Source organism: Alosa sapidissima, chromosome 3, assembly GCF_018492685.1.
Source record: "Alosa sapidissima isolate fAloSap1 chromosome 3, fAloSap1.pri, whole genome shotgun sequence".
NCBI lineage: Eukaryota > Metazoa > Chordata > Actinopteri > Clupeiformes > Clupeidae > Alosa > Alosa sapidissima.
In genome coordinates this window covers 1,782,176-1,802,315 of record NC_055959.1, presented here as the reverse complement: position 1 = coordinate 1,802,315, position 20,140 = coordinate 1,782,176, and the positions used below count along the sequence as shown (strand labels likewise).

Below are 20,140 nucleotides of genomic sequence, written 5' to 3'. Positions count from 1 at the left end.
TTCCTCTAAAAACATCCCATTTTCATACTTGGACTTACATTTGTATATGTATCCCTTGGAGACACCACGACTCATATTTAACATTTAATAACAAAACATTTAATTTGATTACAAAAATGTATCTAAAAAAGAAAATAGTAAGGCCGATACATAAGTGGTGACAAAACTGTCCTTTAACAGTTTTTTGACAGTGATGTGTAGGCTATGTGTTCACTTCACTACTTCCACACTAGGCATGAAAGGGCATGAAAACACCATTAACAGACATGGAGTAGCCTAGGCTACATGTAGACATGTAGGCTAAACGTTTGCTCTCAGATAAATACTGATGTGAACTTGTTGACATACTGTATCATTTATATTACATTAACATACATTATATACAGTCCTCAAACTATTACAGAATCAAGATGGTTCTAACAGTACAATGTAGCATGACCTAAATTTATCTGAGGGAAACCTGTGACAAAACACTAGCACAGCATATAAAAAGTCAGTCAACAGTTGTTGCACTTGGTATGTTATAAATTCAGCACCATTTTCAAATTATGGCAATATAAGACGAATAAGACACCTAATTAAACAAATATGTGAGTGATATGTGACTGGTGGGTTCCCAGGTTCCGTTCATTTCAAAATGACCTCTTTATCATGCTTCCTGCTGCCACAAGGTCATCAAAAATGCATGTGCAACTCTGAGAAGAGCCCACAGACTCATGAAAGTACACCATGTTAAGTGCTACACATTTGGTGATTTTCTGAGTCAGTGAAATCTCTCTCCATCCCTCCTGGTCTCTCTCTGTACTTGAGGGCACAAAGTGTTCAGTCATTTCCCCCTGCATCCAGCTGCTCCTCCATTGAAGAGGCCTCCAGGGCCTTGTACACCAGCCTCAGATGCTCCCTCAGCTCCTCAACGTCGCGCTGGGCCCTGACCCTGGTTGTGCTGAGCTTTTTGTGCATGTCTGTGCACTTCTCAGTGGCATACCTCTTATCCTTGAGGTGAGAGAAAGAGAAAGACAGTCAAGCAAGAGAGAAGAGAGGGAGAGAAAGAATGTAAGAGGGACACAGAGAATTGTTTTGTCCTTGTTCCGTATAATAGTTTTGTCCATCTCCTTATAATATACAGCACATTCAGGAATATTAGATTCAGCTAGTAATAGTGTGATGAAAACAGTCGTGACAATAAAGCCTACATGAACTGAATTGGAAAATTCAGCTGACAGAGAAAGGGAGAGATGAGAATGTGCGTGTTATTCACAGTGTCTCTCTCTCTCTCTCTCTCTGTGTGCGCGATTAGAATTCAGAAGACTCTCCATGACTCAGCAGACTGGCCATAGCAGGCCGGGTCTTGTGGTTGTGTGGTAACCAGTGGCACTTGAGTGTGAGTGGAGTGTGTGAGAATGGGGTGTGTGTGTGTGTGTGTGTGTGCGCGCTCACTCTCTGGGCCGTCTGGAGCTCCTCCTTCAGGGAGCAGATCTCCTGCTTCAGGCAGTCCACCTCAGCTCTCTTCACGCGCAGGCCGATCTGTAAGGCAGGTGGATCCAAGTGAGACACAGCCAGACATATTACTTTCCTACCCGTCCCCTAGGCTTGGCTTAAATCCCAGCTAGAGCATGACAAGACTGCTAATGTGCTCACAACCATCTGGCGCAAAAGATAAATAAACAGGAGGCGTCGCATCAGATGAACTGTTATTATGACTAGAGTGACATCTAGTGGCTTGTTTCACCACACATGAAAACCAATTATGATTGCAAAGTGAGCCGACAGCAGAGAAAGCAGAGCATACTATTCTAATATGAAAATGACAACACATACATGTAATTCATAAAGAATCTTCTCTTGTAGGATGGGATCTTCTTTGGAGAGTGAAGATGGTAAAATATTCTCTCTGGCAAGACCACCACTCAACTCCTAAACAAACACAAATGTGATCAATATTAAGTCAAAGTCAGACAAAAGTGTATTTAATATGCTTAAAGGGTAAAAACCATGGAAAGCATATCTTTGCAATACTGTACGATGGGATCTTATATTCTCACACAAAACTGTTCAGTCATGCTGTTACTCAAAAATACCAATGCTCACATTACAACCTTATATCAACTGGCAGACAGTCATCCAATGGAACTTAAATGTAAGATACTGTATGTCGCCATCAGTCAAAGATAAATAATTATGCAGAGTGCCATGAAAATCCACCTAAGTGCCAGATCGAGAAGAGAGAGAAGTTAAGAGAGTGGAAGAGGAAAGTACTTTTTAAACTCAAATGTATGAGTATTTAGCTAGTTTTTGACTATTAATAGTGATGCTGCAAGACAAACAACAAACACAGACAGACAGACAGACACACACACACATGCAGAGCATTGCTGTTTTTGCTGTTTCTTTACCTGGTGGCGGGTGCTAATCTCCTGGTACTGGCGTTGGCACTGCTGGAGGGCGTGGTGCTCGGCCTCCAGAGCCTGTGCCAGGTGGGCGCTCTCCAGACACTTCAGAGAGTACTGCTGGGACAACACGTCCAGTTCCCGCTGGGTAGAGCACAGCTCCTCACTTGCGCACGCACACACACACACGCGCACACACACACACACACACGTTTTACATATTTACACAATACGCACACATACACAAACACAGGTACAAACAAGCAGAGCAGAATAAGGAGGGGATACAAAATGAACAAATAACACCAACTGGCAAGAATATAAAACAATTAAAAATTCAACTATCTCAACTAAAAACATGAACTAAACATGTCGCCAAAAAATACCTATGTCTCTTTAGTATCTCTTCCACCTCTGCATTTACTGGGGCGCCGTTTTCTAGATGTCTACCCTGAAGAACCTTTTCCAGTTCCTCCTGATGGACCCTCTTCATGGCCTCAATCGCTGAGAGAAAACAGAAAAAGAACTTTGTTTATCTGCAAAAAATTCTAAATACAAGCCAAACACACACCACAAACCAACCCACCCACACAAACACACTCACACACACACACACAGGGTTCAAAATCAACCCCCATGGTTCCCTCTTCCCACACCTGCCAGAGTGGCGGCTGCTTCCTCCTCCAGTAGCTGTTGCTTGTCCTGCTGGAGCTGGTCCAGGTCTCTTTGGTGCTGGAGCTGCAGCTCAGCCAGGGCCCTGTGGTGGGCCTCCTCCATAGCCTCAAAGCCACGCTCACACATGGCCTGGGGGAACATCAACCAGCACACACTCATTAGACAACTGTGCCTCTGTCAGCCCATCATTTTCAAAGTATTCCCCAATGAAGGGTTACAGATAAGGGTTGTTGTTGAATAAATAAAGGTTCTCTTGGAGCCCATACAGTGTGCAGACCATCTCCTTCTCTGACACGTTTTGTCTGGCACCTGTTACAACACATTTTGGATGTGCGCACCTGTCTCTACAAATACGTAGATTACAACACAGACAACATGAGTGTAAGAGTAAGGTAAGAGAAAATGATCTGAACCAAAATGTGCAACCTCAATTTCACCCAACGCAAAGGGTCATTAAGTTGTAGTTGCTGTGCAGTAGAGGAATAAGTAGACATAAAGAAAAAAAACAGAAGTATGAGAGACATTTTGTCAAGTAATAATAAATGAAAGAAATGTGTACTCTCACCTGTAGAGTTTCCAAGTCTCTCCTGTGTTGCTCCTGAAGAGCAGGCATGCCTCCATCACACTCATCCTTGCTGGGTTCAGCCAGGTCTCCACTCATGGGCCACACTGATTCAGGCTCTGGTGCTTCCTTCACAGGAGCCTTGGGAGCCACAGCCACATCCTTCCTCTGAGATTCGGAGTCTGGAACATCAGTCAGGTCACCTTTCTCTTCCTCTCCCTTAATTGAAACAGCATCTGCTCTTAAGTCTCTTAAGACATAAGCACCATCTGAGCATCTTGAGTCCACAGGGCATTTCTCATCGAGGATATGACCTCCAGACCTCTGATTCTCTATGTCTGACAGTCTGATGCAGAGCTCTTCGTTTTTCTGTCTCAGCACCTGACAGTTCTGACAACTCTCTTCACTCCCCCACGAGCCCAGCTCAGTTTGGACGCACTTCTCCTGCGCGGCCTCAAGCCGACTGATGATGTAAGCGGAGAGAAGCTCAGAGGCAGCGGCCTGAACGTGAAGGTGCTCGGGGTCACCCTGCCTACGCCACAGATCGCACAGATCTTGAACTGTGGATCGCAGCTCTGTGTTTGCAGAGGAATCAATGCAGGAGGTAGTGCAGTTTAACAGGGAAGCTTTCAGATTCACGCTCTCCCTCAATTCCCTCCAAAGGCTGTCATTACAAAGGCGTCTGTACGAACTCAATATCCTCTCCGCTTGCTGCTCTGACGTCTCATCTGTTACCTCAGCTGTTTCAGTCCCGCTGACGTGCGACTCCGAGAGAACTGAGCCATCACTTGTCTGAGGCTGGCAGGCATCAGGACCTGCGCTAATGATCGGTGAATTGATCGGCGGGGGAGAGAAATGCTTGAGTGCAGAGAGGTAGAGTTTAATCTCCTCCAGCTTGGCCCCAGCAGCTTCAGCCATCAGCCCGTCGGAAACGCCGGCCTCAGCACAATGTGGCGGGCTGGCTTTGAGGAGGTTCAGAGTCGCCCAGATCTCCTCCTCCAGGCGGAGCCTGCCGCTAATGCTCCGATTTGCGTCAACATCCTGTCTTTCTGATAGAAAGGGCAGCAGCGTCGGCAAATCAGTCTCTCCCGTCACCCTCAGCAGTTTGCCAAGTGCTTTAGACCTCGTTTGGAGTTTGTCCATCAAATGCTGAGTACCATCCTCCTCTGGACCGTGTCCATGACTAGCCTGCTCCTCTGACTCGGTTTCGCCGTTTTGAGCTCTTTGTACACCCAGCAGCACCTGTGACTGTATGACCTCATCTCTCTGGCTGCGAGGCGTTGTTGGGGTAAGGGTTTCCTGGGCCTGCTGGGCCTCTTGGGCACGTAGTTCAGCGCAATCTAACTGGTCTTCCAGCAGGCCCTGTAAGGCCTCCTGTACAGGCGCATGTGAATGATGATCTTTTGGCTCCAGAAAGCAGAGGCCCTCCAGGGTGGCTTCTCTTAAGTGCAGCCTTCTCAAAGTGTCTCGGAGTTTCTCGCTCTGTGCGGCCAGTTGGGCTTGGGCCTCCTGCAGCTCGAGGCTTTTCCCTCGGAGCTCGTTCTCCAGACACCCCACTCTGGCATCGGTCAGCTCCTCCAATGTGGACAGATGCAGTCGGCCATCTTGTCTTTCGTCGAGTTCCGCTCGGAGCCTCTCTATCTCTCGGTCGGCCTCGGTCAGTTGGTGGACCATTTCCTGGTTCCGTTGGTTGAGGGCTTCGTTTTCACGAGTGAGGGATGCCACTTCCTGGACGAGCCTCTTCTCCACCTCCGAGCCAACCTGGTCTCCAACGGCACTTTGACTTGGCCTCTGTCTCACCTGTCCCTCAGCCGAAGAGTGAAGCTCCTCAAAGCTTGTGAAGCTGAGATGTTCCAACAGTTCTGGACAGCCAGCTTCACTGGTGATTCTTCCTTGTTCCTTATCTGTTAGAGCGTCACACAATGCCAGTGAGCTCTGATCTAGAATGGAGGAACCAAAGTCTAGCTGCTTCTGCATACATTGTCTTCGTAGTTCCTCCAACCGCAGTAGCTCTTTAGTCTCTTCATACTTATCTGTTAGACTTGACAAATGGCTACTGTAGGAGCTGGAGTCCATCTTAACTGGGATATCTTCACTCTCCTGGACATCAGTGCTCTCGAGCTGTGTGTAAAGAGGATACTTTTTAACAATGACATGACATTGTGCATTGTCAGGTGTTGCAACCAGGTAAAATACTAATTTAAACCATGACATAGTAGATTAAGGTGAACAAACGGTTGAAAAACACATGGCGCCGTGCTGATGGCAGCCTGTTGCAGCAGCTCTTGCTCTGTGTGGAGTTTTTAAGTGTTTTAGGCAGTAGTTACACTTTGGTACTTGGATGTGTATGGTACCTTGACAGCTACCACATGCTATGTCTTGTGGGTGAAAGTAATTTTTTGTTTATGTATGGACTATATGTGTGCTTGCTGTATGTTCTTAAGGCTGCTGAAACAACTGAATTGTGTGGGATAATTAAAGTATGTATGTGTGTGTAATATATATATATATATATAATAAAAAAAAAAAAAATTAAAAAAAAAACAGAATATGATAATATACAAGTCTCGTAAACATATTTAGCAACAAAAAGGCCATAGACAACATAATGTTGAAAATGAAGATTTGGACTATTTCCTGGAAAATATATGTTAATTTTGAATTTGATGCCAGCAACATGTTTCAAAAAAAGTTGGGACGGGAGCATGTTTACCACTGTACTGCTTCACCTCTTCATTTAACACAATTCTGTAAATGTTTAGGAACTGAGGAGTCCATTGGCTACAGTTTTGAGAATGAAATGTTGTCCCATTACTCCCCGATATAGGATTTCAGTTGCTCAACATTATGGGGTATTCTTAGTCATGCTTTTCATTCCATTATGCACCTAATTTGATAAATCTGGACTGCAGACAGGCCATCTTAGCACTTGGACTCTTCCTCTATGGAGAAATATTATTCAAATATGTGCAGAATTCCTTTTGCTATTGTTTTCCTGAAATATTCAAGGTCGTCCCTGGAAAAGACATTACCTGGATGGCAGTATATGTTGCTCAAAACCTGTATACATTATTCAGAATTGATTGTGCTTTGCCAAATGTGCAAGATGCCCATGGTGTAGGCACTAATGCTCCTCCACACCGTGAAATATGTTGGGTTTCGAACTGAGCGCTAAAACAAGTTGGATAGGTTGAATACTTGGATAGGCCCTATTCAAGTATTAGTCCAGATGAGTCCATGATTTCCAAAAAGAATGGCAAACTTTGATTAGTCTAACCACAGGACCCTTTTCCAAGTTACCTCAGTCCATTTTAAACAAGCTCAGGCCCAGATAAGAGGGTGGTATTTTCTGTATCATGTCTCAATGCAATTTTTCATGTTACAATTTTGGCTGCAGTTTTGAATTGAGTATCAAACTGGGCACATAGACAATGGTTATCAGAGGTTTTCTTGAGCCCATACAATGACAGGTCTGGAAACAGGTCTGGTGTTGATGCAGTGGCAGTGCCATCTGAGGTCCAAAAGACCACGGTCATCCAATTTGTTTTTCAGCTATGTCCCTTGTTTGCAAAGATTTCTCTGGATTCTCTGAATATTTTAATAATATTATGTCCTGTAGATGATGAACTCCCTAAATATGTCACAATTTCTTGTTAAGAAGCATTAAAATGACATCGTTTCATCATTTGTGCAGACAAGTTTACACAGAGTGATGAGTACATCTTTACTTCTAAGAGACCCTGCCTCTCTGGGATGCTATTTTTCATACCCAATCGTGTTGCCTGTTACCCTAATTAGTTGTGAAACATTCTTCCTTTTGTTTTCTTTATCATTACACAACTTTTTGTTACCCCGTCCCAAATATTTTTTGAAACATGTTGCTGGTATCAAATTCAAAATTAACATATATTTTCCATGAAAGAGTCAAATTTGTCATTTTCAACATTTGATATGTTGTCTGTGTCCTTTTTGCAACTAAATATGAGTTTAAGAGATTTGCAGATTATTACATTCTGTTTTTATTCACATTTTACACAACGTCCCAACATTTTCTGTTTTGGGGTTGTACTTTTTAAATTTGTATTTATTCACATTTTAATAAAGTATTAAAATGTGAATAAATAAAGTACACAAAGTATTCATAAGTACGTTTTAATACCAAGGTCAATTACAAAATAATAATGTGTTAAGCACTGTAGACACTCTCAGGTATACTTAACTAAAATGTTTTGGGTGGTGAAATTGCAAATACAGTCTAAAAATGTATTAAATGTTGCACAGCCATTAAAACTAACACATTTTGAAAAGCCTTATTTGTCAATGACCCATATACCAGTACACTTCAGTCAGACACAGAATCCCAAATGCATTTCAATATGCTGCAATTAATTCAGGGAAGTGATAACATATTTCAACATTGAATCAAAAAGTCATTCTAATTTAATCATATATCCTAACACTGACAGGATATTGAGTGTAAATTACTCATATATGACGCTGTGTATAAAATGAAGACACTAGGCTCCATCTATAGTCATGACTAACTTTGTGACATCTGTTATGATAAAATATTGTGATAATATTAAAACATTGATGGAATGCAAATTTACCTGGAAGTCCCAAGTGGAGCTCATCTGTTGATCCAGTGTTGGCTCCTCTCTATGACAAAACGACCCGGCCAGCTGGGCAGTCAGCTCCTTCACCTGTGACACAATGCTAACGGTTACACTGGATCTGTGTGGTCTTTGGTCCAGCCTTAGGTCACTGAAGAACCAATTCACTGTGCAATCTGTTCCACAAATTACAACAATATCAATCCACAGACACAATACCTGCTTTGTTCCCAGAGCAAGCAACATAGTTCTGACCCAAGGTCACAGAAGAATACTTCAGGGAAAACTCACCCTTCTCTGGTAGTTGCGCAACAGTTTGTCCAGTTCGCCAATGTCCCTGGCCTGGGTGTCTGGGTAAAGCGGCACCTTCCTCTCCTCCTGAATGTCCGCCTTCTCCACCCGCTGCCAGCGCTCCTCGATCTCCTGTGCCCTCTGCTGCTGCTGCTCCAGGGTTCTCTGGTGGTCACACGGTGCGCCTGTGCCCACACCGTCCTGGACTACCTTCTCCTGGCAAGCGGACTCGAACACGGAGCCCATGACGCTTTCGTATCGCTTCCTGCGTTCCTCTCGCCTCCGCCGCCGTCTCTCCACGGACCACACCTCCACCTTCTGCTCCTGCTCGCCGTCGGTGCCTTTGGGCGGACCGTGCCGGGTGAGCCGGAGCGCGCCTCTACTGCTGGGCTTGCCGTGGACTCCCTCGCGACGTTTCTGACCGCACCGGCTCTTGGCACCGTGTCTCATCTTCGATGACACCTCTGGGGAAAGCGAGTCGCGGGTCAGGTCCGGCTCGGGCAGAGCTTGCGCTGACAAGCCAAAAGGGCAAAGGTCATCGGAGAGACTGCCCAGCAAACAGAGAGAGGAAGTTGATCAGTGCCGGAGACAGGAAGTTGATGTGTGTAAAAGACTGTATATCACTGACTGTATATCAGACAGCGATACTTAGCATTGTTGGCCTCAATCTAGTCATGACTTACTTTGTGATGTCTGGTGCGTTGGAAGGTCGCACGTTTTTGGCGAGGGCTTGGATCCAGTTCCGGCGTATGCCTGCAGTCATGGCTGCCAACGTGTGCACTTGGGTCTGTGTCTGAACAAGTGAGTAAATAAAGAAGTTTGAACATATGGTGATGACTGAGAATTCTGGAGGACATTGGTTGATGTTATAGAATGCTGCTCATTTAAAGGTTGTATCAGCGATGGCGGGGTAACGTCACTTCTGTTGGCGTCCAAAACAGAGAGCTAGCTCGCTACTCCCTCCCCCTCCCTCCCGTGCAATTGAAACTCTCCTGAACGCGCATCTCGTCGGTTATTGGTTGGAACACTTTATTTTGCCTTTGAGTGGTTGCCAACACTTGTTGGTAGCAATTGTTTTTGTGTGCAGATCTCACCTGGGCTGCCTACAGAGATGCGTTTTTTTGACGGCCTGCTTATGGGGCGGGCAGCTAGCAGATCATTAGGAAAGATTAGATGAATGTGATAATTTATGTTTGGGCCTTTTTTGGGCCTGCAATCGCTGATACAACCTTTAATAGAAATAGAATAGTGACTAGTTCCCTACGTGAATCTGAAAGCCATAGTTCCTCTGGATTTGATGCTCAGTGACTTGATGACAGGTTGTGAGGTCTATCTCTCCCACCAGCTCCGATGCCTTGGCAGGATGAAATGAAAACAACCATTTGTAAAAAGGGGGGAAAAGAGAGTGCAACGAGCGAAACGCACACAGAGCAATAGTTACGCTCTGTTTTAGAACAGATGAATATGAACGGCCATAGAGCGTTTTCATACGAGCCGTGAGCTTACCTCCTCTGCTACAGAGTCCTTGTAATAACGCAGTTTGTGAGTGGACAGCACAAACCAGTTCTTTTTCCACTAGAGGGAACCAAACGGACAAACACACATGGGCACACAGAGGGTGGTGAGCTGAAGCTCAGGCAAGATTTCCATGAAGAGGAAACTAAACAGTCACAGACATGCACAGCTCAGTATCTAGCTAATTAGTCGCATACAAAAGAAATCTGGCATGACATTGCCCAACACACACACACACACACACACACACACACACACACACACACAGGTCTTTCTGTGACTAAGACCATAAGTGTCCTGCTACAGATTACCCCAGACCTTTCTGTGGAAATCCGCATGTAAGACATCGTAAATAAAACACATAATTACAGCTTCCCACAAGCAAATTGCTCTCCTACCGTTATAAAAGACTTTGGTTGATTGCCGATCAAACCTCAAAGCATTGCAATTCAGTTACTGTACAAATGAACACTGGGAAGCGCAATCCACAACACTGGCTTCACACCACTTGCTTTAATCATACATAACTTACTACAGTGTTAGAGTTAACGTGGACAGATAGATTTGTTGTCTCCTACAGTTTTTATTCAATTCTTTCATGTTTTCATGTGCTTATTTGTAAAGCACTTTGAATTACTAATATGATTGCGTTTGTTTGCCCTCCACTGACTAAACTATGTGATTACTGTGCAATGCCTGTTTGTCGTGTATATTTATGTGTGTTTTTCACGGATGCCCTTAAACATGACACATGGGGAAGGAAACATACCTTTGAAATGAGAAATATTTACGCCTCAAGTTTGAACTTGCCGTGTAAGAGGACCATATAAGTAGCATAATCTGTCATGGATGAAAAGACATGCCATTCTCTCTAAAACACCATTCTTCACACTCTGAATGGCCCGAAGTCACGGTGGAAAAGAGCACACCTTGTGTGTGTGTGTGTGTGTGTGTGTGTCCACTCTCCACACCACTAGTGCTCCCACTACCCTTTTTGTGAAGAGAGAGAACAAGAGAGAACTGGGTGCTCAATGGGCTCACCTGATTCTGCTCCTCCAAAATAATGAGCCAGCCTTTCTTAAAGTTCAGCAGATCAGGCTGCACACATACAGGGGGGAAGGAAGGAGTAGGATTTTAAAAATAAAGAATTCTGTGGCATTTACATTTAAGTTCTCATTTACTTTAAAAAAGAAATCTTGACGTGATTCCTCCCCTAAAGGAAACATTCTTCAATGTCTGACTACTCTCTATTCATAACTGTTTCCAGTTAAGACGCTAACTCTTACCATAGCGATGCAAGCACACCATTATAAAGTAAATCACACTGTTTTTGAATTTATGGCAGGTTATCCGAAAGTTGAATATTTAAAATGTCAACTCACCGTCATCACTGACTCTGAAGTCCTGTTGTCAGGTGACTGTTCTCTTCTCTCGGGCGAGCAGAGAGTAGAGGACACACCAGGACCTTTCTGTTAGGAGCAAACATGTCAAATTACTATTCACACACAACCAGGATGGTTCAACAGCCGCCGAACAATCGAAGGTCAAAGGTCATGGCATCTCTCACACATTCCTCAAAGCTGGCATCTTGCCATACTGTAGCTTGCGGGCTCATTTCTGTCCTGTTCTGAACTGTGAGACTGGACTGCTGCCTCTGGAGAGCTGAGACGGAGCGGGCCTCTCTCGCCACACCCGGCAGACAACGGGCCGCTGAGGAAATGGAGCCCAGAGGCAGCGGATGCGTTGGGTCCAGACTGCAGACAGTCTCTGGGCCTCATAACAGGACACACCACAGCAGGATATTCAGACTAGAAGTACAAATGATTTTCATGTATTCATGTATGTATGTGTATATATTAGGGCAATTCCATGGAAAATTGCATTTTTTGTAACATCCATAACGCCAATAAAATGTGATGGTATGGCATGATGTGAATTATCATGAAATTTGAGCATTTGCTATTTTTGGCTGAAGAATGTAAATGAGAAAAAAAAATCACAAAAAATGAAAGTTATCATTTATATCATACAAATGCCAAGGTATTTCACTGGCGTTATGGATGTGACAAAAAGTAAATTTTCCGTGGAATTACCCATATATATATATATATATATATATATGCGTGTGTGTGTGTGTGTGTGTTAGTTTATGTGCCTGCATGTGTGTGTGTGTGTGTGTGTGTTTGTGTATGTTTGTGTACCTGGGTGCCTGTGTGTGTGCGTGTGAGTATGAGTTTGACTATGAGTATGTGTGATGCAAATAGCACTTTGTGAAACTAATCAGTGTACTGTGCAATAAGTATCTAGTGTCTGGACATTATTTTAAGCAGAAGTCTTTTTTTAAAGTCCACCACTGGAAGATGTAACGCCACTCTGGCTGCCTGAGAAAGTCCCAGAACCCATCCAGGCTTCATGTATTAATAATGCTGCGTGCCCCAACTCAACGCTCCCGACGTCATGGAGAAACATTCTGACAGAGGAGTGGGCTAACCATTGCCTCCTATAACAAGAGGGGTCTATTTCCGAGGCTGGTTTTCCCCTCCTGGGAAGAGCCCTCTCACCTCCTGAGGGGCTGGGCGGGTGGGAAAGGGGAAATAGGAATCTCAGAGGAATCTGCCCAGCAGAACACAAGAGCAGGAATCCAGGGAATCACCCTTGATCCATCCCTCCTCAAAACACAAAACAAACAAACAAAAACAAAAAAACCCCTTGTAAACAAACAAACAAAAAAACATAAATAAAATTGATAGAAACAAATAAAAATCAACTGACTTGTTAAGAGGTCAGAGAACCTACACTGCCGATACTGAAAAGTGTTCAACATCATGTCTTCGCTCATGTTTGGAGTGTGTCACACAAGAGATGGCGGCAAGAGGCAGTGACCTCCAGACAGCTGTTGATTAAGCATGACTAGAGGATATGAACTGAATTTGGAATTATAACAACGACAACAACAACACATTTTATTTATAAAGCATCTTTCAAGACACCCAAGGTCTCATATAACAGCACTTACAAAGAGAATTTGCCATACGTACTGTAGCTACAAAACCCTGTGACTTGTCAATGGTCTGTCAAACAATACCAGTGTTTACAGTAATTACAGTGTTCAGGAACAGGACGCACACAGACTGCCCTTAGGCGGACCAAGAACCAGTTTTGTTCGGGAGCGCGACAATACAAACCAAATATCCTGTCTCTTCAATACACTCAAGCAGTGGCAGCGCACAGGTAAACACAAACACTTAGTAAGTCACACGCTCACACACACACACAGTGCAAGCCCCAACAGCTCCACTCTAGTGCTTACTGACTCATGCTATCGGTGCCAGAATGCTCTTCACCTGTGTAACGCTCAGACCTGCAAGCCCATCCTAACAGCAGTTCAATCAGGCCAGAGGTGACGCTAACACCTGGACCTGTGACTCAGTTGAAACGCACAGCGTGTGGCGGCCTTAACGAAACCAGCTGTGCCTAGGGCATACGCCTGTGCGCTTTTCTCACACCATCAGGACTGAGTCACTCTGTATGAGACACAGGAGATCATGGCATCAGACATGGCATCAAGGACAACACCAGACCCTGTTGTTGTGTTGTTGTGTGTCGAGTTGTGCCAGCTGCACTATGACACACTTTTGTCCATTTTCACCTGGACCAAAAACCCCTCGACCGCTTCCATAAAGATACAAGTCCTTGGAGACTCTCTGCAGCTGGTAAGTTTATTGAACCTTCTGATGGTGGTCCTCTGTTGTGCTGGTGTGTGGTGAGCGTTCTGGCGCATCACATAGGTAGGTGCTACTCATGGTGGTGGTTAGTGAGGTTCCCCCTTCACTGTAAAGTGTTTTGGATGTCTTAAAAAAGCGCTATAGAAATGCAATATGTTGTTGTTGTTTTTGTTGTTGTTGTGAGTGTCTGTGTATGGGGACCTCCGTAATGCACAAGGGGGCATGATGAGCTTATGTGGATGGAGAGGACCCACCGGTTTCTGTGTGGGCTGAGGCTGACGCCCGGTCCTGGCCTGCTTACTGCTGCTGCTGCCGATCGGACCCTCTACCTGCACGTCTGCTCCAGCTCGCCATACCTCACTGAGAGTGACAGAGGAGATAGGGAGAGAAGAATGAGGAAGGAGAGAAAGATGATGAAGAGGTTGTTGTTGTTTAGTGTGTGTGTGTGTGTGTGCAGACAGAGAGAGAGAGAGAGAGAGAGAGAGAGAGAGAGAGAGAGAGAGAGAGAGAGAGAGAGAGAGAGAGAGAGAGAGAGAGAGAGAGAGAGAAAAATGAGAAAAGGAGAGGAGGGAAGAGAGGCAGAGAGACAGAGCGAGATGTCAATCATCAGAAGACTGTGCTTGTTTAACTGCTGCTTCCTCCACTCTGGAAAGACAACACTGCTTCAGTCAACAGCTCTTCTAGAACAAGATGACACGTTTGTCCATTTTCCCCTGTTCTCTTTGAAACACACACACACACACGCCAGCACACACAATGAAGTCCTTTTTCCTGTCAGCTTGGGTCTCTAAATGACAGTGTATGAGGAAAGACTAATATCCTGCCTGCAAGCTTTTATGAGGAAAAGAAAACAAGTCAATACAAGCAATCACCTTAATTTAATAACAAATCAAAATCTGCTCCTGTTGGGACTTCTCACAGAAGAACATTAACCATCTGGATTGTGACGTTTGGCTTTTGAAAAAAGGCAGGAAGTGACATATTTGTGTCACAGAACCTGCGTGCATGATTGAGTATAAGGGTTTGCTCTGAGAGCTCTTGTATAAGCTAAATTTAAAAAAAGCTGCAATGCTAATGGAGGGGTAAGGGCCTTTGATGTCTGCCCGGGTGTGTGTGCTGTGGCGTGTGTAAAAAGCCTTTTTACTGAGGGGAGGCTGAGAAGGCATCTGCTGTCCCTAGGCACTAAATTGTTTGCACATTGAGCTTGTCCCTTGCCAAATAGCTCGGAGTTTGCTGAGAGGATTGCACACACACACACACACACGTATGCACACACGTAAGGACAAACCCACAACACATACAAACTGACAGAAACACACCACTACACAAACACACACAATCGTACTCATACAAGCTCACACACACTGACACACAAACGTGAATACAAACTCTCTCTCTCACACACACACACAATGACAGACAGAAAAATACACATTTATACACACATACTCTACCCTCCCCACTTAGAGACAGACAAACATGCACATGCATGCGCGCGCACACACACAATTAAGGAGATGAAGTACAAAAAATAAAAAATGCCTGTAGAAAGGAAAGCTGCAACAAACTATTTGACTTGGCACTCTTTGGAATAGGGGGAGTATATTTGGCTGCGTCTGAAAGGACCCCCTCTTCAGCTCTGCAGGACTCCTGCCCCTCACCTCCTCTGCCTCCTGCCCCTCACCTCCTCTCTGGCTCTGCCTCCTGCCCCTCACCTCCTCTCTGGCTCTGCGTCCGGCTCCTCCAGCCTCCTCTGTCCACTCCTGGCCTCCGGGCTGCTTGCACAAACCGGGCTGTCGGGCACGGACTGCGATGAAGTCATCATTTGAGGGTCTGCGTCGGTGTTTGCGTCCACCTCTGAGTCCTGCAGGCTGAGGGCATCTCCCACCTTAGCATGAGGAGCACTATCCGTTGCTGGGTGAACACTCCTCTGGCTAGTTGGGTCGACTGTGGTCACTTTGTCTCCTGTTGAAGTGTAAAAACATGATTCAGATTTGAATAATGTGTATCCTGCATGCAAATTACAGGAAGAAAAACAATTACTTTCTTGATCTACAACCCTGCCATTGGCAGAAATTCCCTTTTGTTAGTGACTCCAAAATGGGGTCTCTAACCATCTCAAAGATGGTCTACACCGTCAGGGTAATGATAAAATAAGTACACTACAAATATTTGTGTTCCAGCACATGCGCTTCCTTGTAATCATACCCTTGTTAGGGGTGTTGCCATTGCCAACCATAATCAAACAGCTGGGCAACGTTCTAGAGCTTCACATGCATTTGACAAGAAAACTCCCTCCCTCCCTTCCCGAGATCACATGGTTCCCCGTCTCTGATGTTCTGTGCAGTGCGGAGCTCCGAGCAGTCTCTCTGAAACAGGCGCTGCAGTGCTGCGATCCTCCCATGGCTGGCCCCCTGCTCATAATTACAAGGTGGCGAAGGCAGCAGCTGAGACATTTTTCTCCTGTTTTTCGCTCTCTGTGGAATCAAGACGGGGAGGTGACAGATCCTGGGAGAGCCCAGTCCCAGTAATGAGCAGGAACATCACTCCACTGCTGCCAGGGTGTCTGTCACACTACCCACCCCCTCCCAACACCACCAAGCATCAGCCGAATTCTCTCTCTCTCTCTCTCTCTCTCTCATTGTAGACCCTGAGGAATGAGCCAGCCATTCTATTCTACCCTGTCAATCTACACACAGGGCCGACAAGTTCACATAGACATGAATATGGTTGTGCAGGAAAAAAGGTGGCTTGCTACCACTATTCAACTACCCAATGACCTTCTGAGAAACCAAACAAATGGACAACAGAACATATCACAACACACACACCTGAAGTAGAGTCTCCCTTGGAGCTCCTGTCCTCCTCCTGGTTGGAGCCGCTCTGTGCCGAGTGTGCTGCGATCCCACAGGTGACCCCAGGCAGCTTCACACTCTCAGGACCCTGTGGAACAGGGGACCACACCAGTGTTAGCATTAACATCTCACAGGAGAATTAGACAACTTGAACCCAAAAATTTTATTTAAACACAGCTAAGTGAGAATTCCCTCCCACCCCCAAAATGAAACACTTATTCATTTATCATATCACAAGAGGCAGGTTTGACTAAAGCATGCATTTAAACATAACTCAATGGCATAGTTGGCCTAAAATTAAAATTCCTACTATATCTACTTACTTATTCTCCTGAAAAAGAACCGTCATATTATGTGTCTTTGTATATGGAATTGAAAAGGAATTGGGTGAAATGTCTCTTTTGCAGACTTTAGCTTTCTCTTTACTGTGGCAGTGAATTGTGGCCGGTTTATTTTGTTTGCTGCTATTTTTCTGATCTACTCATTCTGTACTGCATGACACCAGTCAATATTTATTCACAAAAATGTAGTCATTTAGTCTCATCATCATCATCAGCAACAGCATAATCATAATCAACAACAGCACTGTGAACACTGGGGGTGAGGGACTAACCTGTGTGGCTACAGGAGGCCTCTCTTTGCTTGTGGTCTTCTTGCGGTTCTGCTTGTTAGTGAGTGGGTAGACCACTAGCTGCTCACTCCATCTGTTGGGTGGGACAGGGTGGATCACAGACATGAGACATGATCACACCAAGAAATCATTTCTCTGAGGCTGGACTTCCAGTAATGGCAGTTGGGCAAACCCATCACTGTATTGTCATCCTTGAGAGACAGGCTAGATTGGATGGTGCTCAACCTCATTGTTGCATAAGGCTAAAACATTTGAGCTAAATTGTGCACACCCTGTCCACCCTGTATTGGATCCACTGATTGTGTTGCTCTAGCACTATAGTGACTATATATTTAACTGGTCTGATGAGGTTATATTTCTTTGGGAAGTGATTACATATGAATCATAAGTTGTTCTATGAAACAAGTTTCATGAAGGTTGGCAATTCCTTTTGCTTTAGTTAGTGTAAAGGTCAACGCCCACTGGTGGCATCTGACGTGCGGCAAGTGATGCCAAAGTTTAGAACACCATTACTTTTAACGGAGCAAAGCCCGCTGGCAGCGCCTGATGTATGTCGACACCAAAGTTTAGAAAATTGTTCTATCTCTTGACCATCAAATCTATAAAATCAAATGTCTTCGCCAGGGGGGCGTTGGCCATAAGGATATGGATATTGCCTTAGGCCTCACCCGTTGATGATGTCCTTGTTTTCCCCGCGGATGTAGAACTCCTGGTCAGGGGTGATGATGCACAATGCATTCCTCTGCCCTGTCTTCGTCTCCGCATCAACCACGTCTGTGCACAGGTTCATGTTTATCGTCCCTTGGGGAAGAGTGCTTGGCTGTGGAGTGGAGAGGAGAGGACACGAGATCACAGCTGACACGCCCCTATTGGCATTAAAGAGGCCCTACTATGAGCGGAATGCAACATTCATCTTTCATCTGAGAACTGGTCACCAGTAACAGATTGCTGAAGCACACAGTGCCACTACTGAGAGGTTTATGTCTTATCTTCTGCTCAGGACACCTCCAAGACACTAGATCAAAAGAAAGGTCAGTGGGAAATAGCCTTTGGAAACAACCATAACCAGAGCATTCTGGAAGAGTACAGACATACACTGAGAAGGATTAGCTCACAAACGGTCATGAATGATCAGCCCCCCTCGCAATGAACACACATGGTCCAAAGATGCATGGTGAGTTCTCTCATAAATCAGCATCAATGTGCCACTAGATGGTCCAGAAATGAGCGTCTGCTAGTATACATGGTCAATACCACCTGGCCGCGATTCCAAGAAGGTGGTTTAGTGGCAAATCTACGTAAGATAACCCAGAGGAAGTTGTACACCTCATAATAGAATAGCCCGGAGGCAATATCCAAACTAAACAAAGCCAAAAGCCTTCTATTAGGTTTATCACTTCCTCTGGGTTAACTTACCCAGATCTGTCACTTAACCACCTACTTGGAATACATCCCTGAAGGGCTTTGAGAGACAGAACTAAGCATACCACTTACCGACTCATCCAGAGCAAAATGCAGACTGCCTTGTTCATAGAGAATGAAGAATCTGCGTTGCCATTTCTTCGGGGGGGGGAGGGACACAAAACAGATGCTTTACTTTATTTATAAAAACAGGCCATTACTGATAAGAGGACCTCAGATCATAACTACGATATAAAAGGTTTAGTCTCCTGCTGTTGAGGTGAGTTTCCCATACCCTTGATCGTTGTGCTGGGTTGCCAAAGTCTGTACCTTCTGGAGCAAGACATAACCAACCTCCATAAATAGGCTTGGCCTGTAAAGGGACACAGGAAGTGATAGTGATCCAAAACAAAGTCAAACTGAAGACATTTACCCTGCCACTTTCTATTGTTGGTGGCTACTTTAAAACAGCAAGTCATCCCTTGGAGATACACCTCAAGATTACTGTAAACGTTTCCATTGTTCCAAATTATAGGCAGCAGTGGACAAGAGATAAGCTGTGGTCACATTTGAATTTGAGCCCGTGCTGTCTGATGACCTGCTATGTGAGGAATGAAGCTTGGGTGTCCAAAATTACTGTGAAAGCCAAAACGCAGGGATTGTGCTGCTGTTGCTGCTTTTGTTTGTAGCGAATGTGTTTGCTGAGAAATTCAGGACAGGTTCCCTCTAACCACACACTCTCACAAGAAACCCTTACACCTGGGCATAGTTGAGATTCTTTACAAGTTTTCTGGCGTACGATATACTTCACGAGGCAGCAAGCTTCTTTGCCATCACTGACTTAACGCATCACGTCTTTGAGCAACACATGTAGCCTAACTCAATACAGGTGCTGGACGATCTATCAGGTAAAGCCTGTAAGCAACACGCTTTTGGTTTCAGTGAATGTTTAAATTAAAGTCGAGGATAGTTCATTGAATTATACACACAAGCCAAACTCGAGTAAGTGAGACGTTAAAGGAACTACATCCTGTTCTTCGGTGTTTATTTACAGAATCATAATATAAATAGACTAACACTTGAAACGCCACATATTCTTTCATTTGGTTTCCAAACTGCAAAAACGTCAATAAATAGTCAATGATAAATGAAAAATTGACTAAAATGTCAGAAGAGTTTAGGCTACCTACCTGAATCAAATCTTCATTGGTTCTCAGGTGTAGTTCACGGGATTTGAAGCAATTTTGACATTTGCTTTTACTAAAGATATTCGCTTGGAATTTGTTACAAAATGTGTCCATTTTCATCGCTGACATGTTCTCGCTGTAAAACTTCTCGCTGTAAAACCTTCCGATGACAAGTTCTTCAGAGACTTTCTCTGTGTGACGAGCCTACTTCGGAAGGACCTCTACTCAAAGGAGGCATCAGTGCACTTGAACTGTCCGATCTTGTCCAACTCAAAAATTTCCAATAACTGTCGCCCCC

General features: G+C 44.7%; 1 protein-coding gene across 4 annotated transcripts; it reads right to left on the bottom strand.

The window, feature by feature from the left end:
- Positions 1-76: 76 nt before the first annotated feature.
- On the bottom strand, positions 77-20,082 carry LOC121705928 (myosin phosphatase Rho-interacting protein-like). 4 transcript variants are annotated; one of them, XM_042087266.1, is made up of 22 exons: positions 19,846-20,079; positions 18,951-19,028; positions 18,749-18,814; positions 17,923-18,074; positions 17,237-17,327; positions 16,600-16,711; positions 15,484-15,733; positions 14,023-14,128; positions 11,426-11,512; positions 11,085-11,141; positions 10,035-10,103; positions 9,793-9,882; positions 9,212-9,321; positions 8,529-9,075; positions 8,235-8,327; positions 3,628-5,745; positions 3,044-3,191; positions 2,774-2,891; positions 2,394-2,553; positions 1,819-1,914; positions 1,438-1,524; positions 77-993 (listed from the first exon to the last, which is right to left on the bottom strand). In XM_042087266.1, the coding sequence occupies exons 1-22, from the start codon at positions 19,969-19,971 to the stop codon at positions 823-825; spliced, it is 4,932 nt and encodes a 1,643-aa protein (XP_041943200.1). In that variant the 5' UTR covers positions 19,972-20,079; the 3' UTR covers positions 77-822. The 4 variants fall into 4 exon arrangements, with proteins under 4 accessions (XP_041943200.1, XP_041943201.1, XP_041943202.1 ...); XM_042087267.1 differs by lacking the exon at positions 10,035-10,103; XM_042087269.1 differs by lacking the exons at positions 77-993; positions 1,438-1,524 and adding an exon at positions 2,089-2,202 and having other exon boundaries at positions 1,823-1,914; positions 19,846-20,082.
- Positions 20,083-20,140: the final 58 nt, after the last annotated feature.